The sequence below is a fragment of the Podarcis raffonei genome, chromosome 5 (genome assembly GCF_027172205.1).
Source record: "Podarcis raffonei isolate rPodRaf1 chromosome 5, rPodRaf1.pri, whole genome shotgun sequence".
Lineage (NCBI taxonomy): Eukaryota > Metazoa > Chordata > Lepidosauria > Squamata > Lacertidae > Podarcis > Podarcis raffonei.
In genome coordinates this window covers 47915704-47942805 of record NC_070606.1, presented here as the reverse complement: position 1 = coordinate 47942805, position 27102 = coordinate 47915704, and the positions used below count along the sequence as shown (strand labels likewise).

At 40.9% G+C, this 27102-nt stretch overlaps 1 protein-coding gene across 8 annotated transcripts in view; it reads right to left on the bottom strand.

Annotated features, from left to right (window-relative positions):
• Window positions 1-27102, bottom strand: part of FGFR2 (fibroblast growth factor receptor 2) — a 145622-nt gene that overhangs the window by 66262 nt on the left and 52258 nt on the right. For 5 of the 8 annotated variants that reach the window (XM_053389026.1, XM_053389025.1, XM_053389028.1 and 2 more), the window contains exons 3-5: window positions 16787-17053; window positions 14892-14966; window positions 8060-8229 (exon numbers count right to left, since the gene is read on the bottom strand). In XM_053389026.1, coding sequence (XP_053245001.1) covers window positions 8060-8229; window positions 14892-14966; window positions 16787-17053 — 512 coding nt within the window. The remainder of the gene's footprint in view (window positions 1-8059; window positions 8230-14891; window positions 14967-16786; window positions 17054-27102) is intronic. The other 3 variants (XM_053389030.1, XM_053389029.1, XM_053389031.1) reach the window with 1 other exon arrangement.

The window sequence follows — 27102 nt, the reverse complement described above, 5'->3', positions numbered from 1 at the left end:
TATGGTTCTGCAGCATGACATTTGGCCTATGCCTGCCAGACTGGGATAACAGACAAATGTTGTTCTAATTAAAAAGAAGCAAGGGTAGGGGAAAAAAGTACCCTGGCTTCTCTAAGCAGGTTTTGACAAGCTCTGAACACAATCCTTCTCAGGGCTAAAAATGACAACTCACTGAGCAAGGTTGTTCGAGAACTAGAAACCTCAGCTAATGGATTCCGCATCCCCCAACTTGCAGACAATATCTGCGCTGCCAGCTGTTACAATGAGTTCTTCATCTGAAACAGAGTCTTTTGATATCTCCTCCTAGATTTGTTGTATCTTACTTGCCTTCATTTGTCTCAGGGAAAACTCATGACCCAACTACTGGATAGTAACAGCCAATCAGAATGCTTCTAGATGAGTGCATTTCATGTTATTTAGCTTCCTTATTAAAAAAAAAGAACAAAAAAAGTCAATATACACTAGAACTTTTGTACTCCATTTTGTTAGACGGGTTTTTGTTTGTTAGTTACCGTATTTTTCGCTCTATAGGACGCACTTTTTCCCCTTCAAAAATGAAGGGGAAATGTGTGTGCGTCCTATGGAGCGAAGACACCATAGCCCCGCGGCCCTCTCCCGGCTGGAGAGGTGACGCGCGGCTATGGCAGGAGCCTCCATAGCCGCGCGTCACCTCTCCAGCCGGGAGAGCGCGCACGGAGCTAAAGCAGCCCCCCGCAACCCTCTCCCGGCTGGAGAGGTGACGCGCAGCTATGGCAGGAGCCTCCATAGCCGCGCGTCACCTCTCCAGCCGGGAGAGCGCGCGCGGAGCTAAAGCAGCCCCCCCGCAACCCTCTCCCGGCTGGAGAGGTGACGCGCGGCTATGGCAGGAACCTCTCCGCTGCGCCTTTCCGCTGCTCCCTGACCTGCTCTTTGGGGCTGGTGGTGGGCTTCCCCCTGCTAGCCCCAAAGAGCAGGTCGAAAGGAACCTGAAGCCTGGAGAGCGAGAGGGGTCGGTGTGCACTGACCCCTCTAGCTCTCCAGGCTTCCAAGGTAGCCGCCTGAACGCACCTTAAACGGCACCTTGTTTTAGAACGGGAAAACAAGAGGGGGGAAATTCTCCCACTCTCTGCGCAGCGCTTCCTGCCGCTTCGCTGAAGGGGCGCTGGGCAGAGAGCGGAAGAATTTTTTTCCCTTGTTCTCCCCCCTCTAAAACAAGGTGCGTCCTATTGTCTGGTGCGTCCTATGGTGCGAAAAATACGGTAGCTTTTTTAAGGATCCAGGCCAGTGGCTATAGCTATAGATTTTGCTGATCATATGTTTCGAGAGCTTTGAGCCTCCAAAGTAAGTTTTTTTAAAAATGCAGTGACATAGTTAGGAAAATAGTCTGTCACATGCAAGCTGCCACCTTTCACTTGCCTTGCTGATCTAGTACGTGAACAGGTTTTAAAGCAGTGATCAGTTGCTCTGAATCCCACCTGTCTTCAGCTGACTTGTTCTAAGATCTTCCTCTGTTACAGCATATAGAAACAACAGTGGGAGACAATTTATGATGCCAGTATGGAGGTATCCATGGCATTTCCTTTTCCAGTTTGGTACCATAGTCCCCATAGTCATGGTGAAATCTCCACGAGTTCCTCCACGCATGCAAATGAGGAAGAGAGTCACTAACCTTCTCTATGTGACAGAAAAGAAGTAACTGCGTTTTGATCTCTGGGATAGAATAGACACAGGACACATCCAACCTATACAAAGAGATGTTCTCAGCCATACTACAACAGGGCACACAATACTGCTACATATTCACAGCCTGATCCTGTCCATGTCTCCCTCCACCACTTCTTGTTGTTTAGTCTTGTCCGACTCTTTGTGACGCCATGGACCAGAGCACGCCAGGCATTCCTGTCTTCCACTGCCTCCCGCAGTTTGGTCAAACTCATGTTGGTAGCTTCGAAAACACTGTCCAACCATCTCATCCTCTGTCATCCCCTTCTCCTTGTGGCCTCTATCTTTCCCAACATCAGGGTCTTTTCCAGGGAGTCTTCTCTTCTCATGAGGTGGCCAAAGTATTGGAGCCTCAGCTCCAGGATCTGTCCTTCCAGTGAGCACTCATTTCCTTCAGAATGGATAGGTTTGATCTTCTTGCAGTCCATGGGACTCTCAAGAGTCTCCCCCAGCACCATAATTCAAAAGCATCAATTCTTCGGCGATCAGCCTTCTTTATGGTCCAGCTCTCACTTCCATACATCACTACTGGGAAAACCATAGTTTTAACTATATGGAGCTTTGTCGGCAAGATGATTTCTCTGCTTTTTAAGATGCTGTCTAGGTTTGTCATCGCTTTCCTCCCAAGAAGCAGGCATCTTTTAATTTCATGACTGCTGTCACCATCTGCAGTGATCATGGAACCCAAGAATGCGAAATCTCTCACTGCCTCCATTTCTTTCCCTTCTATTTGCCAGGATACGGCTCAGTGAATTCAATGAGATGCAGGGTAATCGCTCCCTCCACTACTTAGTATTAATTATTTTCTGTACACAGTGGGAATAGCTCAGTTGGCAGAGCCTGAGACTCTTAATCTCAGGGTTGTGGGTTCGAGCCCCATGTTGGGCGACAGATATCTGCATTGCAGGAGTTTGGACTAGATGACCTCTGTGGTCCCTTCCTACTCCACAGTTCTATGATTCTCTTCTTGTGTTTTCATAATAAAAAATGATCATAGGATGGCAACACTTTGTATACCTCTTAACTCCTCTGAATCACAATGGAGTTCTGTTCTGTTATCAGAAACTGAAATCATGAATTGAGCAGCAAAGAAAGGAATGAAGTGCAGCACTCTGCACAATCTCCACAAAACAAGGCAAATGGTTACGTGGCTCCTATAGATTTGCATCCATATATTGAAAACTATCATATATTTACCCAAGCTGAGCTACAGTGTGTAAAAAGGGCTGTGGTAAATGTAGCTTATCAAAACACAGCTGTGGAAACAAACACCCCTTTTAATACTTAAAGCAGTAAAAACTGATAGGACTCGATTTACTTTCTGGGAGGTGAAAAAGAAAGTAAAGAACCTTGTTCAATCTTATTGGCATGCACTATCTTGCTACGGTCCACACAGGCTCCCCATTTGGGGAAGGGGAGATTATACAGGAATTCTTCCAAAGACCCACAGCCATGTGTGTGAGGAGGAGATGGGGACGGTAGTCGGAAGAACCACACTCAGCTTGGAAAAGACACAAGAAGCCAACAGCTCTTTGAAATATGACCTCTGCGTATCTTGGAAAACCCAAGTGTTTCCAAATGTCTGAAAAACAAAGTCACTCACAACAGAAGAATCAACTTCTGAGTTATAGTTTCCTAGAGAACTGGTATCATTTGTGAACTTCCATCCTGAATAAAAAAATGAAATGGTACATTCATCGAACAAAAGGACAAACTGCTAAACACACAGCCATGGGCAGGGTTTTTTTTTTGTTTATTTTAAAGGATATCACACTTTCTGTTCAAGAAGGGAAATGATAACAAAGGGCTTGTCCACACTCTTCCACTTGTCCAGTGCCTAGAAAGCAAAGGTCTCAGCTGTTATTCACTTGATTTGAGTCTTCTGGGCATGGATCCAAGTGGTTATGCCTTTGCCCATTGAAAACCTGCTCCTTAGCACTAAATCGGAACAAACTGCAATCTACAGAAAACCTATTTGCTTCTTGTTCTGATTCAGTGCGAAAGATCGGGTTTCCCCAGGGGAAAGTGTTGGGCAAACAGCAGTGTGGATAAGCCCTAAGATGAACCAAGGAGCCATAAGTAATGTCAGGTTTTCCTTCGTCTAGCTTGCTATGTCAGAAAAAGAAGCTGTATTTCCATCCCCCAATAATGCAAAAGTCTGTGTATGTGAGGTCAACTGCAGTTGCAGATATCAATATTCCACTGTAACACAAAATGTCTTCTAGTGGTGATCTGGATTATGAATATGTCTGTTGGAAATATTATACCTATAAAATCAGAGCCATTTCCTACAAATCTGATTTACAAAAACCTAATCCTTTGGCATGTTTTGCTGAATGCAGCTCAACGGTTCACCTTTTTTTTATGCCTATCCATACAGATAGATAGCATGAGGAACCTAAAGCACAGATTAGCCAATACCAAGGGGTCTTCCCCATCCGCCGACTTCATAATTCTGCTAAAGCAAAACCATTGACTTCACAGTGATTCCCTGAAATAACTGGTTCTGATCCTATAATGACTCTAATAAACCCCAGACCTGTCCAGTTTTTTTAATTATTATTCTGCTACAGCAACCCATGGAGGTCAAAAGAGTTTAAGAGAAAGGAATGGTAACCATGAAACCCATTGGTCTCATGTAATAATTATGGGGAGAAAAAACTCATGGAACTTTAAGCATGCCATTTGGGGTCTCTGTAGTTTAGGCTTCCCCAACCCAATACCCTCCAGATGCTGTTGAACTACAACTCCTATAAACCCTGGCTAGCTATTTGGCTGGGGTTGGTGAGAGTCCAGGGTCAACTGACGAGGCTGTATATACACATTTAAAAGCTCACAAAAATGACCATTTAAAATGATAGAAGTGCAGTGAGAAACAGGAAAACCTTTTGCTACACCTAATGGATGTCTATGGACTGTACTCATTAAATTTGGTAAATATATTATCTAACCCCCCCCCACACACACTTTGAATAAGGCAAACAAATATACCCCTGCTTCTAATTTATGGCAGACAATTCACACACGGCCCCTTCAAGGGTGTGCTTCTGGTAAGGGGGTGTCACATTTTCTCAACATTTACTCCAATTTTTTGTTACTGAAAAGTGTTCTCCTTATCCCAGGTATGACATTCTCTCTCTCTCCCACTACCATGTATGTGTTGGCAGGGGAAACAAAGAGTTGCTCAATTTCTATTTTTTATAATTGCTGAGGCTGTGCTCTCTTGATCAAGGTGAGACATTCTCAAGGCATATTCTGGAGAAACTGCTTGCATGTTCACCTTGATGACAAGACCAGCCGACAACCTCCTCTAATAGCTACCTTCTTCTGGTGGGGCTTGCTGCCAAGATGAACTGGCAACCTCTGAAGTAGCCCCTTGTCAGTTTCACACCTGCAAACCAACCCAGTTAAAGACTCTAGGTAAAGTCTGGAGGCTTATTTTTTATTATTTTAGCTCTTTAGCGGTTGTTTGTCCTAGACCATTCTGGCATTAGAAAAGCTATTTTGGAGGTCCACTGCCTTCCTACCAAAATCTTGAATCTGGAAATGCTCTACAGTGGTGACCCAAGTCAAAGAATTGCATAAGCCTGTGACTTTCTGCTAGTGAAAGGCCACAATCCAAAGAGCACTACTCTTCTTGGGCAAGCCAAGTGGGATTTGCCCCCTTGCAATATTGCAGGGAGTGAGAGCATCTGCTGTTCAGACTGCTTTCCAAGTGCCCTCCATTTTAGAAGCAGGCCAAGTGACTCTAATCAGTGAACATCAGCTTACAGTTTTATGTGTTTGTTATTCTTTGAAACAAACAGCTGCACACCTTTCTCCCCTAAAAGGCAGAACATTCATTAGGATTGGAACAAAGTTTCTCTTGTGCTCCAAGACTAGACTGACTTTCTTAATTGGCTTCATTTCACTCTATCATCCCCAAGACAAGTGTGTAACATTGAATGGTAGCCAATTAATTTATGCGTTTTGGTATTACGAAAAGCAAGGAGGTGTTGCCAGGTGCACCTTTATATTTTATGAGGTAAGCAAATGTAGTTAGAAATGTCTACTTCATTAATTAATGTTCATCTGGAACATTAGCATGCCTCCATCTCTGGAAAAACTGACACATTCTATAGGAAATCTGGCTAGAAAGGAAAAAAATAAAAGATTTTAAAGCCTGTCTTCTTTAGCATTTGCAGCGGGCATATTTTCAGAGGTTATTCACACATTATGGTAAAACTTATAACCTATCCTGGTAAGAAAACCATGGAGAGCAGTAAAGGGCTGGAACAAATTGGCCATTGTAGATTTACAAACTTAAGTTAGGCATTTGCGCCCTTGAACAAATATATGAATTCATATTTGCAGAATTCATATAATGAAAAACCACTTAACTGGATGCTTTAAGAAAGTCCTTACAGGCCATTAAGGGGTATTAATGCTATAGCCCTCACCAGCCATCCTTGAGGGCACCTTGGCATCCCCTGAGACCCATATAGCTGCCACAGCTAAGTCTTCATCTGCCGCATTATAATTTCATCTCAAAGTGCACCTGGTTTCCTCTGATTAGGCCAGTTAGACATGATTGGTCCCTTTTTTATTTTCCAGGCCACTTTTTTCTTTTTTGCATATACAAACTGCATCCATACTTATGAGAGCTTGAGCTTCATGGCTCAATTTGAAGCTCCCTCTCCAGGTCTACAAAGCTGCTATGGTATTTGTAGGTGCATTATCAAAATTACACCCTCCTGAGCGCACCTGCAACATTTTGTAGCAAGTCCCACTTCTATCACTAATTGCCCGTTCTGCAAAATACAAAAGGCAGGAAGCATTTGCACTTTGTATGCTTCTCACCCTATCATGCATGGTGCCCAACATACAGAGAGTTTCCTGCCACTTACACTTTTCCCGTTGGCTGAGCTGCCACAAGCAGGGGACAGTGGTTTTTTGGAGAGTTCAACATGCCTAATGGTGTACATAAAAGTCCAACTAGATTTTGTGCATATTTTATTCACAGTATAGGTTTCTTTAATGATGACTCTTTTCGTGTGAGGGTTTTTGTTTTTCGTAGTTGATGAGGGTTATTTTGTGGAAGTGTTTGTTTTGTTTTTACATACATAAAGATCATCCACATGTCAGCTTAAATAACCAAATAAAAGCAAAATTATCAAATCCTAGTGTTTTTCCCCTCCCTGACCCCAGTAGGTACCTAAAAGGTTTAATATTAACTCTAACTTGGCACTCTAGCTAACCTCTCTAGATGTCCTTTCTAATCAGTAACTCACAGTTTGAATGGAAACAACTAATCCGATGCTACTTTCAATTCAAGCAAACCATTTTAAGTAATTGCAATTACTTGCCCTCAAAACACTGCTTTCTGCATCTATTTCACAGACCATAAAATCCATAAAAATAGTCTTCCTGCTCATTAAGTGTGCAGTCACCAAGCCATAAGATTTTTGTTTTGCTTTGTTTTACTATATGTCTGCAAGTTGGAATATTCTAGGCTGTCGTAGCACAAAAGCACAGACTGTTAAGAACACTTCTACAAACAAGGTTTTTCGTAAAGTGTTTCCCCCCTTGTTGTTTCACCACTAACCCCTTACTCAGTAAGAGCTCTATTCACAATGTCTGATCTTTTGATAACTTGACCTTACAAACAGAAAATAAGAAAAAGAAAAAAAGCTCTAGGGAAGATGAAGAGAGCCAGAACCAGACTCCTTTAAAGGTACTGCATGTGCTTTTACCATTTACTCAAAACTCTACAGAAATTTACTATAGTTAGGGCCAGCATTGTCCAGCAGAGGCAGGCTTCTGGGCATATCAGAGCTTCAAATCTGAGTTTAATTATAAACACAGTGAATAGGAACATAGGAACCCACATTGTACAAAGCCAGACCACTGGTCCACCTAGCTCTGTATTCTCCATACTGACTGAAGTTTCAGGCTCCCCATCCCTCAAAAAAGCCCTATTCACATGTTACTCACATAGGGAATAAGTTGGAGAAAATAAACTACTGACGTAAACCAGGTCACATGACATGGAAATATAACTTTCCTACAGAATAGCCACATCCTGTGATACCTCTGCAACAGCCACGGGGAACATGTGGCCCTCCAGACATTGATTAGACTACAAGTGCCGCCACTCCCAAGCATTGGCCATGCTGACTGGGGCAGATGGGAGTTGTAGTCCAACAACATATGGGCTGCCACAGGTTCTCACGACTGCTCTACATATTGCTTTACATGGCTGTTATGAGCATGATATAAGGGAAGTCTGTACAGCTTGCTGCATCTGAATCTTACTGGCATTTCTACGTATAATACACCAACTCCAATTGGCATGTGGAGGAAGGAAGATGTGTCTTACCTTGTATCCACCAATGCGATGCTCTTGCTTAAATTCTTTGCCATTTTTTAGCCACCTCATGGTTGGTAGGGGGTTTCCTGTAGCTGGACAACGGAACTTGACAGTGTTAGCTGCTGGAACTGCATGTAACCGCTTTTCCATTTTATCAGTTTGTGTCCATTTAGGTCCTTCTGTTTCCAAAAATGAAAGAGAGAGAGAGAGAGAGAGAGAGAGAGAGAGAGAAGAAGAAGAAGAAGAAGAATGTAATCACTTGTCATTTGCATGATTTCCAGTATGACACAACATACTTTAGGGGGAGCACTGAAGTTCTACGTTGTTGATTTATGTTGCCTTTGGCAAAGCATACAAGACACTTGAGTACCTTAGAAATTTCAGTGTGTACCTAAAGACAAAGATCTACCCTGCTTCAGCTAGAGTTATTGCTTGCGATTCATGCCTTACAGCAAGTAAGGAAAAGTTATTTCAAGAAAGAGAGCTATAAAAATAAAATGACACCTGTCATCTTGCCATAGCCTTTAGGCTTGAGGTAACCATTTTAAAATGCAGAAATAAAAATTGTACTAAAATGCAGAATGTTTGAAACTTTGAAAGTTTGCCTGTGTGAGGGAGAATCAGAGCCTTCATTTGAAATGTTGGTCTTATTTTCCTTTGGCTTGGACTATAATAATCAATGACTGCCTTTCAGATAACACGTGTCTGTGTGTGTTTAGAACTGCTGTTTTAAAAAAGGAGAGAACAACTATGATAACGAACAAAATCACTGGAATTGTTTCATACAAGGATCTGGCATTTTCCCCAACCCAACCCAACAGCAAAACAAGGTCCTCTCTCTGCTGCTGATCTCTCAACTTGCAGTACAACATGGTATGAAATTCTATGTCAGAGTTTGGATGGGAAGCAAACAAATCTCTGACCAGAGTGCTTGTTAAAACACCATGGTTTAATTCTAGGAAAAACAGACACTCACTCTAACTAGCTACTCAAAAGCTATTCCACACCCAGGGGAATATTCCTGATGTTCCCTCTCCAAAAAAACACACACCAAAAAAACAAAACAAAAACCAGTGCACTAACTTCAATAGAAAAGGAACACTATTTCTAACCTCTCCTGTCCAAAAAGTTTTGTGAAAGTTATATATAGATTTCGTAAATACAGATAACGATAGAATGAAGACAGATGTGCCTGTTCCAGATATTTCTACTAATCCATGCCAAGTGATCAATTCTGTCCAGTGTTTACTGATCTTACATACCAGGAAAAATCAGCCTAAGTATAAAATCACAGGAACAAACAAGGAAGATTCTTGTAACAGGTGGATTAGAACACCTAGCTAAGAACCTACAAAATGACCATCCCCAACATTAGCAATGTTTTATTTTCATTTTGAAATCAGCATTTCTGAATGCAGAATTTTTCCAAAGCAGTACCCTAAAAAATCTTGCCCCCCCCCATAGCTCCTTTGACATCCAGAGTTTGGTAACGATGCCCATTAATAATATTATGTGGGTTTATGCAGCCAGTCCGATACTATGAAGAAAACAAACGTTACATAATATATTTGTTTATCCCCAATAGCATAAATCCTCTCAGTAGTCTCCAAGAAAAAATAAAATAAATACAAAACAAGCTGTTTAAAAATGACTGGTAAACCTGTGCCCCCCTCTCGATGTTTTTGGACTATGACTTCCATCATCCTTTGCCATTGGCCCTGCTGGCTGGAGCTGATGGGATTCAGAGTCCAATGACATCTGGAGAGCCACAAGTTCTCCAATCCTGTCTTAAAACCATAAAATGCAATACAGCAGAAAATAAGATAAACAGAGCTCACAGATCTGATACATCTTTAAACTCCAAGAATAAGCAAATATCTGTAAACCACTAAATGGTTTTATGATTGAAAAGCCTGGAAAAATAAACAAGGACTTCAGCTGGCACCAAAGGGATCACAATGGGGGAGTGAAGAGAGTCTCTCTGGGAAGGGTGTTCTACAACTGTGGCACCACCACTGAAAAGGCCCTCTCTTATAGCCATGAGCCCCAGCTCATTGGGCAGAGCCACATTATATAACATATGGCATCTGGACATCTCTGTTGGCCAATAGACTGTACAAAACACCCACTGGTAAGTTACGTTTTGACAAAAAAATGATGTTACTGGATGTCAACACATCAGTGATGAACTGCAGAAGACTGAATTTTCAAAGGTAAATAAATGCTTTTAAAGGGGCACCATAGCTAAGCCACCTCCCCCCAAAAGCAGGATCATTACTAACAAAATTGAAAACAAATCTGAAAGCATAAGAACTGCATTGGCTTAGCTGAAATTACTACAATAGGTTTTCCGTATCTATCCATAATTCTCCTGCTGTACAGTAGTGACCTGAGCCCTCTACTGCAGATAACAAGAAATCTGATTAACTGCACAGTTATATAATGACTGTGCTTAATTCAGTTCACTCATTTACCTGTTTGAAAATTAAGGATGGAAATCTATTTAACTGTAAAGACTTTTAATTATTTTACAACAGATCCTTCCTGAAATAAATCCATTTACTATGGACATTTTTAGGACCAGAGGGGTCCAGAAACATAACCATTCCTCTCTCAGCCTTAATTCATTTCCTTTATTACAAGCTACCGCTCCATAACAAACAAACCCTTCCGTTCGTCAAACGTTTATGGCAGTTCTTGAAATCAGCACACATAGAATTCCTCCACTCCACTTCCCCCAACAAACCAAAATAAAAATACAGCTGGAGAAGAATACAGCAACAGAGTCCTTAACAAGCCTCCTCACTGAAAGAAAATATTCAAATTTAAGCATTAAAATTATTCTAGAAATGATACTTGACAATTTCATTTTAGCCTGAAGCTTTAAAAATTAATTAAGTGGAAAAATCAATGGATATTTGGAACATGCAGTTGCAAGCATAACACCAGGAATATTATAAATATTTAAAATTAAACTGCACAACGAACAAAATTTTAATTATTCCAAAAGATACATAGGAGAAAGGGCCATTAAAATGATTTGTTAGATACAAAATTGCAACAACACTACAGGGGAATGTGGAAATAAAGCAGTTAAGTCGAGGATCACAACAAAAAAGGGGGTTCATCTAACATGAATGTTATTAAGTACTGATACATGAGTACATTTTCCTTTTTTTGCTCTAGCGCTAGCACGTTCCACAAAGCAGTTTCTTTTGATCAGACAAATAACCCTGCTGGAACAAATCCCAAATTCCTGATAAAGTTAATCCAAACGGCACATGAACAAGATTGGTGCTAAAGAGCACAGGAGTCAGCCGGCGCTGCTATAATCACAAGAACCCAGCAGATGCGATGATTCTTTCAGTGCTGTGAACTCCGTTATCAGTGACAAGCACTTTGGCAAGAGCACAATGGTTACCCGATTTCTAGTTACTGGGCCTTTCCATCACACTGCCATCTTGGTTTCTCGTCATTTCCCACCACCATAATGATTATAAATCTGAGAACAAGCAGAGTAGGAAGCACATAAGCTGGCCCTGGGCAAAGCAACGTCTCTCTGTGTGAGAGTCCCTTTTTACCATGGTCACCTACTCTCTGGTTTATTGTACATATTACTAATACGATCTGAAACATTTTGTATGCTGCACTGTTTCGATAGCATTTTCTGATAGTTTCATTATTGCTATTAGGTTGCAGATCGATGAAACACAGCCAATCTTGGGTCTATTTATTTATTACTCTGTATTCACCATCAGCATTTAAGGACCATACAAAGGTGCATTTAGGCCAGGTGTTACATAAACTCCTATTAACCTCTCTGTAGTCTTGGATCTTGTAGGATCCATTACATTGGCAGCTATGTAATACTGTAACATTAATGGTTATTAATATTTTTATACTTTTTACAATAAGAAAGGGAACAGGATAATAACTGGAAAATGTGAAAACGAAGTGGGAAGGGGAAATTTACATCATGGTATAGAATACTATATTAAGGAGAAAGAGTTTCATGGGGAACTGTTATCTGTTGCTTTTGAACTCCAATATTGGATGGTCAAGGGCCATCTCTTGTTAAATTTACTTTACTGGTTACTGCTTGAAGCTTTCCTTTTGTATGTTAATTCTAATGATAGAGTGTCCCCCTACCCCACCCCATTAGTCTGCTGCAGCCGGAGTGTTTTTATTTCTTCAGTGTTGAGTGATGCAAGGTTTAGCACCGGTCAATAAGCCTGTTTCCAACTGGAGAACTACACTTCTGATTGTAACATGCAGGAGTATTGTTTTCAAGTTCCTGGATAATATGTACTCGGCAATTTCCTGTTTTATATCCAATACTGTGGCCCCAAATTGGGGTTATTTGTGTGTGTGTGTGTGTGTGTGTGTGTGGTGCAGCTGCAAAAAACATGCATAGAATCAGATCTGATCCACTTACACCTCCAAAAGAATATGTTTTCGTGATAGGTCGATTTAAAGAACGCTTCCTTTAAATTAACACTAATTAGTAGTGTTGGTATAGATTTTTGTGTTTTGTATTCTTGTTTTGAATTTCTCTGTTGTTAATAGCCCTGGGATCTTCGGATGAAGAGTGGTATATTATTATTATTATTATTATTATTATTATTATTATTATTATTATTATTATAACAAGCATTCCCATTCACCTTGTTGCATTGTAATATTACTTGCAGGCTTCCCATGAGCATCTGGTTCACTAACGTATTAACAGCATGATGGACTAGGTGAGCCACTAGGTGAGTGAAAATATTTAATTTATTTAATCAGTTTTTTTCCTCTGCTTTATAGCCAGAGATCTGCATTTTTTGCTGCTGCTATGTTTGCACCTCATGGTAAAAAAATAACATTCCAACAATAGGTGGAAGTAATATAAAGCACATTCAGTATACTGCTTGGATTTAATCTAACCTATTGTTTTCTCACAGTTAAGATATCTGCCCACAGATGAGGTAAGAATTTATATATACAACGTATATTAATAAGTGTGTCTCTCCATCACAAAGTTGCAGAAGAAATAAACATAGCATAAAATGACATGAAAATGACCCACACACATATACGTAAAGTTCAGAGTCTGCTCCTAAAGCAACAAGCTGCAAAGCCTTTCCTTACTTTTCACATTATAAATCTAACACTCCTGTTATCACTGATCATTACAAGAACTGCCATCTAAGCCTATCTAAAAGCTCACACACGTAGCTGGGCTTCCCCCTAAAGCTATAAACAACCCTACGCCTGTGAATAAACACGGCTCTAATTTGCAAGTCAAATAAGCCCACCTACAAATCACATAAGCCCACACTAGCATTACCCAAAAATATACTCACCCCTCCCAGAAAACTCATAATAATTCAGCATCTGGAGATGAAAGGTTCTAAATCAGGGATGGGGAGCCTGTGGACATCCAGGTGTTGCTGAACATCAACTTGCCTCAACACCTGCCAGCATTGCTGATGCTCAGTTATCCAGGGAGAGGCACTCTTACATCTGGAGGGTCACAGGTAAGCAACCCCTGTTCTAAATGTTCAGGCTAGAGGGTGCTTTGTATAATTTAACACCATGGCTTATTGGAAATGAATTGTCCCCAAGTTAAAGCTTCTAAACAACCAGGGTTCTTTACAAACACTCGTTGACTTTTCTTTCCATGAAACATTTTCAATACTCTAGCCACAGCAGGCATTTGCCTCTATGGGACTCTGGTTTCTTAAAAAGACCCTCCAGAAGCATCAACCTAGGCAGATGTCCCATCCCCTACCTATTCAGGGCCAGCAGTACCATTAGGCAGAGTGGGGCAGCTGCCTTGATGTGGCAGATGATGAGGGAAGGAGTGTGGTGGTGAGGTGCTAGAGGAGAGGGCTTTGGCTGCCCCACAGAGCCTTGCCTGCAGCCCCTAAGCCTGCCTGCTGGTCAAGAGCAGTGGAAGATACCAGGACTGAAATTAGATTCAGCTGTCCTTCCCACCATCTTTCAATATATGGAATAAAGGGGGCAGAAAGATCTCATCCTTTGTTTCAAGCAGCAAAAATGTCTTGCTTGGGGGCTGCTGAGCAGTTGAGCTGGTATTTTGAGTCTTGAGCTTCAATCCACAGTATTTTATACTATGTTGGGCAAAATATATTGCAGCAACACTGTTGTGGGTGAGTGGTGATGGGGTGGGTGGTGCTCCTGTTAGGATCAGAGATGAATCAAACTATTTCTCCAAATGCTGATCTAGTACTTTGGAGGATTTGTGAATTCTTACCTAGGACCATGTCAATGAGCTTGCTGGGCCTTGAACCTTAAGACTTTCTAATGTAGGAACAACTTATAAGCGTCTGCCTAGACAGCTAACCAAGTAGAGTATATTCTTGGGGACTAGACCATACCATCATTAGGAAAGCTTAAGTTGGAAAGGGCCATTACATTCTCTTTCCATAGATTTTTCTTTTCACTACAAAATTAATTACAATTCAATTTCATAACCATCACTTGAATATTGTCATTACAGGAAATTACAACTCTGATCCAGAAATGAAGAAAGAGGAGGTGTCAGTACAGAACACGTTGAGTTAAAAAAGAAGAACTGCTAAAAGGTTAATGGCAACTAAGACAAGAAAGAATAAACAAGCAGGCAAGAATATAATAATAGTTTATTTCCATGTTTCAGAAGACCAGAAATACACAAAAAGAAAGAGGAAACAAGCCAGTTGAAATCTACAGCTAATAGATTGCTCATGCGTTTAACAGCCAAGAAAGTGCTTGAAGAGAGTGCAGAAGATTAGGTGGGGGAAATATTTCCATATGGATTCTGCCAGGCACCTTCAGCAGTCAGAGAGTTACTTACTGATTTGGTTGTTGTCATTCACAAAATCCTCAGAGCCATCGTTGTCATCTTCATCATCTCCAGATGAAAGAACATCTGAAGTTTAAAAATTTAACATTGTTCACCTACTACACATTGCAAGCAAACACACCTATTTTCTGGACTCATGTTGTTTCTTTTATGTCACATCTGGAACAGATCTTCTTTAAGAGAAGCAGCATCACGCACTTTATGGCGTGCATATATATATATATATATATATATATATATATATATATATATAGTCCATGATCCACTGAAGCTATATGTTTGTGTAGGTAAAAACTGTGTACACAGCCAGAGGCTTCTTTGAAGTATCTGCTGCTAAGGAACCTCCAACTGAGTGCACTGTTCATCCCTGCATGTACATATAGTCTAGTTGGGTCATGGCCATAGATGTTTCCAAGCAAAGTTTCTTATTCTAAAGAGCTGCTGATATTTTCTCTCTTTGAAAATTAAACACAAAAAAATTACAACAAGAAAAGATTATTTACTTGTTCCTGAACAAGTGCATGTGGTTTACAGTGCGTGTGTGTAGGTTTCGATACTTTTAAAAAATGGAGTTCTGGTATAGTTGATCATGGAGAAGATTTGGAGAACAATTTCAAATGATGGGTGTTGTTATTTTCTAACATGACTGTGCAGTAGAACCAAGTATTGTCTCCACATTGGTTACCCAGTTCTCTTAATTATCCATACACACTCTGCCCCAGTCCCAAGTATACATCTAAACAGGCCCACATAAATTACCGCTTATTTGAATCAAATTAAGGTTTTTTAAAAAAAAATTATCTCTTTGCCAATGAATCAGATTTTAGGTTATATACATGTGGTGGGGAAAGAAATGCAGAAGGAAATGAAGCTCTTAAGCTGAAGAAAGGTTCCCCATCACTGCTTTATAAAGTTTGTGGCTGTATGTACCAGAGTGGGAGGGTAGAACTATCAAACAGAAGTTTTCTTAAACTGACATCACTATAAACTTCTTTTATATTATTTCATTGAAACATTATTCTACCACCCTTCATCAACGCTGACTCCAAGGTGGCTTATTTAATACAAATGTATGGGGTGGCTTTTTAAAATAATGGGACTATGCAGAAATGGCAAAACTGACAGTGAAATGGTAAATTTTTTTAATAGAATGGAGGACTTCTGTGGACTATTAAAAAAAATATTATAGTCAAATCACGGGCAGGAAGAAAAGTGATAAAATAATTGTAATAGAGAAACTTTTTTGTAATAGATAATGATATAATGCAGCAGAAAAAGTATGAGTAAAAACATTGTGGAGGTGAGGGTGGGAAGTCAACTAGTGAAACAATGTAATTATTTGATTTGAAGGTTATTGTGAAAATGTTTGAAAAATGTATTTAAATATATATATTGCATAAAGCAACAAATAAGATATTCCACATTATTATTATTGTTGTTGTTGTTGTTGTTGTTCTTGTTCTTGTTCTTCTTCTTGTTGTTGTTATTACCCCACCCAAAAACACAGTGACACATCAAACATTAAAAACTTTGCTAAACAGTCCATAGCATTTATATATAGCAGTACATAGCGTGCACACACACACCACACACACACACACACACACACACATTAGGTGCTTGAAAGAAGGAAAAGCTTTTTCCCCTGGCACCTACGGTAATTGAGCCACCTGAAAGGGCGAATTGCCGGGTACCACAGCTAAAAATGCCACCCACTTTACCATCCAACAGGGGAAATGATCTAAGAGCATGAGCAAGCTGGCAAAATAAAGAATATTATATACGACCAGAATGTCTCTTTAATGCTTGAGCAGAAACTGGCAAGACATACGCATATAATAAATATAGGTTACAGCTATTTGCATGTAGTAAAAAAGCAAACTCACCTGTAATATTTATAATGAAGTAGAGGGTCTCACTGTCTACAGCCCTAACAGCAGTGCAAGCATAAAGGCCTGAATCTTTGGGCGAACTATCTTTAATCCGCAAGTATTCCCCAGTCATGATTGTTCGATTGCTGGGCATCAAATGGACCCCATCTTTAGTCCAAGTGATCTTGATTGCATCTTTCAGTTGACAGTGCAACATCAAAGAGTCTCCCGGAAGTATAGAGTATACATCAGGCTGAGAGATTTGATATTTGGTTGGTGGCTCTGCAAAAGTGGAAAGTAGGTGGGCACAGAAGAAGGGTGGAGAAGGGACAAAGGGGGGAGAGAAAATTTCCAACAATTGTCAATGAAGGCCCTCTTTGAAAATGTGTGAGTTTTCATAAAATTGCGGAAAGGCAAGCAAAACTGATGAAGCAGCTTCATCCATGATGTGCTGCAAGCTTACAGGACAGAGTATAAAAAGTAGAAGGCATGGCTTTGGATAAGAAAACCACAAGTTCGAGGAAGGTGGTGATGCTCAGGCTGGGAAGTGTGCAGTCTGACTATACGCTACAACACAAGAATCCTAGTAACTTGATAACCGCATCTGATGAAGTAAGCCCAGGGCTTATGCAAGCTCAAGTTGCAATAAATTAGTTTTTTTAAGTGCCATGTGACACTCTGTCTTCTTTGCTAATAATTTACAGCCTCCCATGCTGTGGAGTGCATGCAAGGAGACGGGTGTACGAACAAATTCTCAGTATTATAGCTAATCAGTTCTGGCTCTAGAAAAGGGACTTGGAACATGTGGCCATTCGGATGTTTTGGGACTCCCAGCATTCATCAATCCTGGCCAGCAGGGCCAATAGTCAAGGAGGATGTGAATTGAGAGTCCAGTGAGCCACAGGTTCTCAACTCTGTTCTAGAGGGAAAGCCATATACAACACAATTATGAATACATTTAAGTGAGAGATGTTCATTTCTTGGAACAGTGTTCACAATTTATACCCACTTTGGGGGAGCAAGTGTTGGCAATTTACAAACCCAAGCGCAAGGTAGGTAGCCTTCTCACTCTTTTATTGTCCTTGCAGTGTCCTGAACTGGACGAGCTAAGTAGCATGTAACCTTCACCAAAATCAGAGGTGTGATTCGAGCTACATCCTGTTTCTCTGCTGGTAGAATTTCACACATGAGGACAGTGACTAATCCTTCCATAAATTAGCTCTGCAGAACCACTGATTATTTTTCCACAGAAAAAAATGTTCCCCTCACAGCTTCTTCTCCAATTTGCACCATCAAGGAAAAGCAATTCTTCATTTTCACAGAATAAGATTGTGTGACTGCTATACATACTGAAACTGAGACCTAAACAATATTTTTATACAAATGTTAACATTTTACATGTTTAGATTTTACAACTGGGTCTCAAAATGTTCAACATATCGAAATTATTTGGCAAGCAAGTATTCTATGAACTCTCGTACAATTTTACACTTCTTTTTTACAAACTTGATGAGGTAATTATGGATTCCATCAATCCATTATACAGGTGTTACAATTTGCACCAACCGAGGGTTGTTAGGAGGGCGGGGGGGAATCATTATCCAGATGGAGAATGAGCTGTTTTCTGCATATATATTTTATATCAGTAAAAGGTTAAATCCAAGAAATGTAGCAAAAATGTCACGGAACGAATGATTGATTTTAGGTTTGCTAACACTTCAGAACAAGCAAGACTGGTTTACTTTATAGAATTGCATTCACTGCTCTCCGTAACCACTGCAGCTCATTCTGTCTGGTGTAGTAAATTTGTTTTATTGAGCTTGGTTGTGGCCAGCATTTCCCAAGAGTCTTTGAAATTGACCTTCAAAAAGAGTGTATGTACAGTGGTACCTCAGGTTACAGACGCTTCAGGTTACAGACTCCGCTAACCCAGAAATAGTACCTCGGGTTAAGAACTTTGCTTCAGGATGAGAACAGAAATCGTGCGGTGGCGGCGCAGCAGCAGTGAGAGGCCCCATTAGCTAAAGTGGTGATTCAGGTTAAGAACAGTTTCAGGTTGAGAACAGACCTCCGGAACGAATTAAGTTCTTAACCCAAGGTACCACTGTATGTAGATCACTTTATTAAGATACCAGTTTTGTACAGTGTCTAAATAACCCACTGAGGGACTTTACCAACTAATTAAAAAAAAAACCCACCCCAAAAGGCTAGAAATGAAACATGTAGCCACAACACTGCAGGTTGATGTTAAATTCCCCATTTAATAATCCAGTGATTATAAAGCCAGGAAGAAGCATTGGATCTGCATGTTTCCTGCCTCCCCTTGCACACCAGCTTCCATACTTGGAGATCCTAGACCATTTAGAAGCAGCCTTCACTGACCGTATGTTCTTCAGATGTTTTGGACTAGAAATGGAGTTGATGGACACTGCAGTCCAATACATCTGATAAGAACCAAGTTAGCGAAGACTACTTTAAAATACAGCCCCCATGTTAGAACTGAAACATAAAACTGTGGCTTAATGTTTATTTACTAACCAGGATCAAATCATGGTTTAATTTCCTGGTCAGTAAACAACCATTATACCAGAGCTCCTTAGTTTGGACAAAATGGGAAGTTAGTCTAAAGAGCAGTGTGTGAAGGGAGAGGTGAGGAATAAGCAGGCACAACACTCATTCCCAGCTTCCTAAACCATAATTAAAGAATCTGGGAACATTTCAGTTGAAAAGGCCTGAATGTCTTGAGCCATTATTCTGGCAGCGCTTGTGTGCCAAATAACCCCACTCTTTTTTACTTTGTTTTTTAATAAGCATCCACTGAATCCACTTTCAAGAGATGGGAAGAGTCAAATTTGACCGTAGTTAGGAAAGAAATTGCTAATGATTCAGAAAAAGGAAAAGAAAATTCTCTTAGGATTTGCACTGGGCATATAATTTACAGTATAATGCGATTTCAGGATACTCCTTAATACAGTATTCTTATTCACACCAAGTTTTCCACTTTTTCAGCCCAACACTCAGTCATCATTCTGTGGTGACTGAGCATGCTCAGTCCACATTGGGCTACTGTTTCCTCCCCTTGCCGTTCATTTCCGTTAAAGATTTGTTTGTACTTCTGCTAACCTTGGATAATGCCGCCACCAAGCCAGAGTGGTGCTGCCATTACATGAACTACATGAGCATCATCCTTGAACTTCAAAATTAAAAGGAACTGATGCTCCTCCTGTGACTAAGAATGCCATGGCAAACATAGGATATCAAGAATCCTCATGACATATAAATTAGTTTGGAAATCAATATCTATTTCAGGTAAGCTTTTTGTTCTGCCAAATTCAAATCTAACAGCACTTAAAGACTGTCACTTTTTATAATGTTTGCCTATAAACTCTCCCAGCACAGTTTTTGACGATGTGCCCAAAAGCAAACAGAGAACAGGTGGGATACTACAGCATTGTGCTGTCCAATTCTTTCATGTGAAAAGTCCTACAGGTTTAAGCACTTAAGGAGTTCCAGCCAACATGGAAACTGCTCTGCTCTGCAGAATTAACCCATCTCCCACTGTAGTGCTCTCCGCCAAGCTTGTAAAAATACTTATTACACTTACATGGAGCTTAACACACACAAAAACTATGAAAGATAAGCTCCTGCACTGACTTACAACAAAATTGTGAACTCATTGCTTTACGCGTCCTGGTGGGTGAAGACTGAAGAAAGGAGGTTCAGACCCCCGTAGGGTCTTTCAGCCCATCACATGACTTGACTGGCAGCTGCCATTGCAGTCTGTGCAATTCTCCATCTCCTAAAGGAGAGAGACCTTGCTTCCCAAGGGATGCCTCCCTCGTTCCAAGTTTAACACTACAGCAAGCAAGATACCTTGGCCCTTGGTGCTAGCCAAGGAGCTAACATCTTTATTCCTTAAGCAGCAAAGTAAACCTCAGTTTCCCAGTCTAACCTGCAACTAATTATTCAGAGCTGGCTGGAACAGAAAGAACTAAAAGAAGCTACTCGTTCCTTTTGGGTTTTTTTATATCTGCTGCATAACAACAGTTTGGTGAACTGGTTACCTGCAATGCCTTGCCAATTGCTGTGATAAATAAATATTGCCAGACCGCAGCTCACCAGATTTCTGATCAGATGCTAATATTTGGCAAAAATTTCCCTCAGCAGGATATGAGAAGTCCTACTCAGGAGTTCAAGATTCATTTCATGGAGATGAACTCAATGTCTCTGCCCCCTCTGTAGTATTCCGAACAGCCCATCCACTGATTTTTTAATTAATGAAAAGCAATTTTCTGATGTCTTAGAAAGTGATATAACTTAGCAAGTTTATATTACTTGTATAGCAAAGCCAACATCTTGAAGTTGCCGTGCTTGCCTGATATTTTATTTGCAACTGGCATCCATTTACTTTTTGCTAATGAACTCATGAAATGGAAAAAATTTCCACGGGAAAATATGGCACTGGTATTTTTTCTGGAGGGGAAATCTATTTTGGAAAACCTTGTGTAGGCTCTCCATATGACTCAGAACCCCTGAGCTAGTACAGAAGGCTCCCTTCTGCAGACGGTCACACTGCATTGTCTGGAGCACTGCAGAGCTAGGTTGAGAACCAGTGGGGACAAAGAACACATCCCCACAAATCTCTCACTTGATGAAGAGCATGTGGATTTCAACGCCTGAATAAGACATGCAGCTTACTAAGCTTACCAAGTTCTTTCTACTATATGAACTGCCCATCAGTAGGAGAAACTCAAAAGTAGCCAAGTGTGTCTCCTAGAACTGTAGGAGGCTGAGCTCATCTCTTTCGGCTGAGGAGGTGGAACCCTGGAAGCAATGGGAAGCTTGTTCTGCTGCCCATTATAGATAATTTATCCCTTTATCCAATTCAAAACTTGGATGAAAAGTAGCGACACAGGCACAAACCTAGTTTCCTGATCAAACCTTGGGCTCTTTTTCAAAGTCTGTTCTTCTCTTTAAGGAAATATGAAAACATATTCCAGTTTTTTACAACCAAGAAATATTACATGCTTGTTCTAAGAAGCAGGTATTGAAGGTCAAAAAAAAATAAAAAAATTCAGCAGGATGTTGCAGATCTTTCCCATGTCTTTTACTGGTGCCGTAAAAAGTAGCTGAAGTAAAAAAGAAAATTGGAACTAACTTCTGGGTTGTTATTGCAAAATTCTCATGGACCAGTCTAAGAATGTGCTATTGCCCACCCCCCAAATGTTGCAACCGAACTAGGGTTGCCATACATTCAGATTTTCCAGTTGGCAGTAGTGTCTGGGCGGAAACTGGAAAAATGTCCGGGGAAATCCAGACATATGGCAGCCCATGGCAGCAGTGCCATTTCCCCCATAAAAATAGCTCAAAAGCGGCATTTATTTTTGTGCTTTTGCCCAAAAAGCTCAACAACTATTTTGTCTGGATTTTCACTGTTTGAAGCATGGCAACCCTACAACAGACAGATTGTTTCCCACTGCGAGGTGTCTCTAAAATAAAATTAAGAGGATACTGAGCTTTAGACTAGCTGCTAATCAAAGTATAGACAACCGTTTTTGTCATACTAAAAGTCCTACAGAAAGTATAAAAAGCCCCCCCCCCCCGCAACATGCTTTAAGAGACAATTACTCAAGCACTTTGGATCAAAGAAAATGGCTTCTCTTAAAATCCCTACCTCAGAAATAGTCTACCACTGACTGCCTTTTAAAATAATAATAAAAATACAAAATCAGCCAACCAGCTCACAGCTGTTTCCTTATTTATCATCCATCCATGGAATCTAATCTGTGTTTTGTAAACACAGGCTACAAATATTAGGCAAATACCATCAATTTAAAAAAACCCTAAAGTATCATTCTTGCCTTATACATATGGTAAATGCTTCCCCATTTTAAAAGTGCATCTGTTTTTAGCTGTGTGCAAAGTGTATTGTAAACCTCTGAAGTTATCTCTCTCCATCTTGGATCGACTAATGGCCAGTTCCTGCTTAGCTTCTCTGGCATAGCTGAGCCTTACCCTGTACTGATACCATGGGAAATGAGAAGGCTGTGCGGGATTTGGGGCTACATCCATCAAAGGACACCTTTCCAGAGCCAATGGCACTGACATGGGAAATCATTTATCCTGCTCTCCCAAGTTGGGCATCTACAGGAATTTGTCTACAGAGTGAGGCAAAGTAAAAAAAAAACCACACTCAAAGTGGCAAGCAGGCTTGTTTCACACACACACAAATATAAATATAATGCCTGTACGTGTTGCCTCGTATCTCAGGTTCTACAAATGCTAAAAAACAACAACCTTACTCTCTCTCTCTCTTTTTAAAGGAAAGCTGATAATGTAGGAATTATGGTTACTCGGGAGGGAACTGCTCCCACTATAAGACTCCCATGCCTCCCAAACCATAGAGCCTCCCCATGTCAAACATTTATTGGTTTGGCATGGGGCTTGAGATTGCAGAAGCAGCAACGATAAAAGATCGGCCCTGAATAGATGTTGTTGCCAATTGACATACTACTAGACAACTTCTCATCCTTCAAATATTAACACTGCAGGCCTAACAAAATAATGAAGTACTACACATTTTTAAATGGTCGCTCCTCCTTCGGGAAAGCTTTGAAGCCCGCTTGTTTCCAGTAGTCTACTCAAGAGGGATTTCCTACACTGCACTGTAGAATTGTAGAGGTGGAAGGGACCCTAAGGCTCATCTAGTCCAACTCCCTGTAATGCAGGAATCTCAACCACCAGTGAAGGAGAGTCCGCCCCCTTCTGAGGGAGTCCGTTCCACTGTTATTCTTCAGAAAGTTATTCCTTGTGTTTAGTTGGAATCTCCTTTCTCATAACTTGAAGCCATTGGTTTGGGTCCTACTCTCCAGAGCAGGAGAAAACAAGCTTGAACTTCTTTTGTATGGATTTACCTGCCAGATTGTTGGTTGGCTGGTTTGGAAGGGGGGCAGAGGAGGGATATGTATTTTTAAAAAAATGTTTTTTCAATGTTGTGAAATATTGTTCATGTTTATTATCTTAAAATTATTTATTCTATTTATTAGATGAATAACTAGTCTCCAAGTGACTTACAAAATTTTAATAGCATAAAGACTATTGTGAAATCAGAAAATTAATTATTATATTTTATTGTATCACTATTATCATTTGTATTTTGTATAAGTCACCTGGAGTGAGCATGACTCTTGAGGGCAGCCTATAAAATTCTTGCAGTAAATAAATAAAATATTCATTTAGGTTTGCTCTATGGTTTGATATCAGCATATCTTCTTTTGGTTTTGTTCTTGTTTTTAAATAATGGATTGGGACCTAGACACTGCACTTAATATGCTGAGCAGAGTTACGGGGGGGGGGGGAGGAGTATTTTATTTTAAAAATAAATGCCATTGTTCTCATGTTGTCCTGTTAGTAATTTGAGCAACAACAAGAAAAATAACACAGATTTTTACATTACTGTCAGGGCCAGCCAAGGTATTTTCCTACCTGAGGCGCAAGCGCAACAGGTGGTACTCACCTCACCTCAGGCAAAGTGCGCAGTTCCCAAGGCCTACAAAGCTATTCTATCACCTGAGAAAGAAAATCCAGTGTCTCTTCCATCTTCCCAGGAATAAAATCAAAGCAATAAGAAATTCAGTAAATCTAACAATTTGTTGCCTTTTTGTGACATCAAGATCAGCTGACGGAGCTGACAGCTTCATTCCACCTCATGGTAGAACCGGCCCTGATAAATGAATAGGTCAAACCACTTCTCTGCAAGTCACAAATAATTAAGCTTGCCTAAGCGCTTATCTGTGCCTTTATCTTCTACCTGTGCCCCTTTCCCCCTTACTCAAAGCTAAAATTCACCTTACTCAGGCAAAGATGCCCCGTGGTCAGTATTCCATACCTGAGCATAAAACCATAGAAACTTTGCCACTGTGCATGCACCAACTTTTTACTTTGGTATCGGTGAGAAACCGAGAGGATTCCTTCGATTCCGAATTTTACTGTGTTGAACGGAGAGGTTAAAAACCATGCTGAAGTCAATGAAGCAGCAACATTATGGAAGAGAACGCCCGTGAACCCAGTTTTCTGCCAGCCTAGAGTACATTCTGTTGATCGGGTTTGGGGGGGCAGGGGAAGGAGGAGTATATTTTCTGGTTGACTTCAGACAGCTGCCTGTCCTATTAGCAGGCGAGATGATGGGGTGCAACCAGATCTAGGAGAAAGAAGCCAGAGCATGTAGGCTGGTCTGGTGTAAGGGAGAGACAGGGCAGGAGTTAGACACTGTGCTTCTCAAACATGGGTCCCCAGCTGTTATTGGACTACAACTCCCATCATCCTTAGCTAGAACAAGTGGTCATGAATGATGGGAGGAGGAGTTGGAGGTTTCCCCATGTATGAACAGGCACACATACCTTTATAAGTTTAAAATATAGTCATACCTTGGGTTACAGACGCTTCAGGTTGCGTTTTTTTCAGGTTATGGACCCGCCGAAACCCAGAAGTACCAGAACGGGTTACTTCTGGGTTTCGGGGGTCGTCCATGCTCAGAAGCGCCGAATCGCAACCCATGCATGCGCAGATGCGCCACTGCGGGTTGCGAATACTGCAGGTTGCGAACGTGCATCCCGCACAGATCACATTCACAACCCGAGTGTCCACTATATAACTATTATCCTTTTTTATTATTTATTGAATTTATGGATTGCTTCCCATGAAAATATCTCAGTGTGATTAACCATTTTTTAAATAATGAAAAAATCATAAATAATAAATTAAATCAAATCAAAAACAGCCATGGACAATTCCCCACCCACCCCCCGCTAAACTTCTGTGCACCGCTCAGCAAACTGGTCTCAGCATTAAAAAGCTTTGAAACCACATTGTCCATATGTGGGGTTTTCTGAGCAACTATCAACTTTTCCAGCTGTGCTGATGAATATTCAGTAAGCCCATCATAAACATCCTCTTGGACGATGAAAGTCCTCCTCTGCCAAGGACAGCCCTACAAAAAGGCAGCGAGTCCGCCCCCCCCTCCTCTAAATACAAAAAAAGACTTCAGTAGCAGAACAATGCAAAGGAAAGGAATTTGGCTGAATTTTCGAACTCTTTGACAAACTACCAAACTCATACGCTGGGAACTTTAATTATAATATACAAGCAGGAAAGTGTGATAAATATGAGATTGTTGTTTGTGCATGGGAGGGGGGGGGAGCATGGGAACAAAGCTGTTTCTCTCATTGTACTCTGAGGCAGATATATCCAAAACAAAGAGCACATTTTCCAACACTTTTATAGGAGGACTCCTAAATCTGGAAATGCAAAACTGAGACTTAAGAAATCTGCTGTTCCGTTATTACTGATATTTAAGATAAATGCAAAAGGGAAAATGGAGACTCTGCTTCCATTTACAGCCACACAGACTTTCAAGGCTCAAGTTATGGCTGAGGAGTTTTCAGAAGGGAAAAAGATAATGCGAAGCAGCAAACACAGTAAAAACTGGTTCAAGTTATAGTGTGCCTGAAAAACAGAACTGACTACTCATGACCGGAAAGGGGAAACTGGCCCCTTTGGAGTCAGCTGGAATGAGCTCCCTCACCAGACACGCTACTCTGCTATAGGTGAGGGATCCTATTCTTTCAGACTCCGAACCATATAACTAGCAGGGTAACAGTTCACTGCGGCATGAACTGTGCTTGCATCTTAGGCCACATTTACATCGCACATTTAAAGCACTATGACACCATTTTAAACAGCCATGGTTTCCCCCAAAGAATTCTGGGAGCTGCTTAGTGCTCTGAGAGTTGTCAGGAGCCCCCTATTCCCCTCACAGAGCTGCAATTCCCAGAGTTCCCTGGAAAGACGCATTGCTGGTTAAACCACCATCAGAACCGTAGTTGAGGGAGGGGATCTGAAGTCTCCAAGGTCCTATTTCAGCACTCTAAACCAACATGTACCGTTGTGCCCAGAAAGGTCTCCGTAAATATCGTTCAAACAATGCCCACATTTTACTGGATGCCAAGCCAAGACACCCACCCTCCATTCTGGGCAGAGGAGAAGTGCGAAAAGCTTCATTGTGAGTAAGGGTGGCGGTAGCTGAAACAGGTGTTTGACTATATATGGGGCAGCTGATGGGGAGGAATATGCCTGCCTTACACGATTTTGGGGTCCCACCTCTTTTTTAGCTGATTTAAATTTGCCAGCCATGTTGTCTTGTGCCATGCCACCACAGTAGCCATTTTCTGACTGGTGTTCACTGCACTTTCTTGAAATTCCAAATGTGTCCACTGGCGTAAAAAGGTTGGCAAACCCTGCTCTAAACACTACTACTCACACACTTCAGTGCT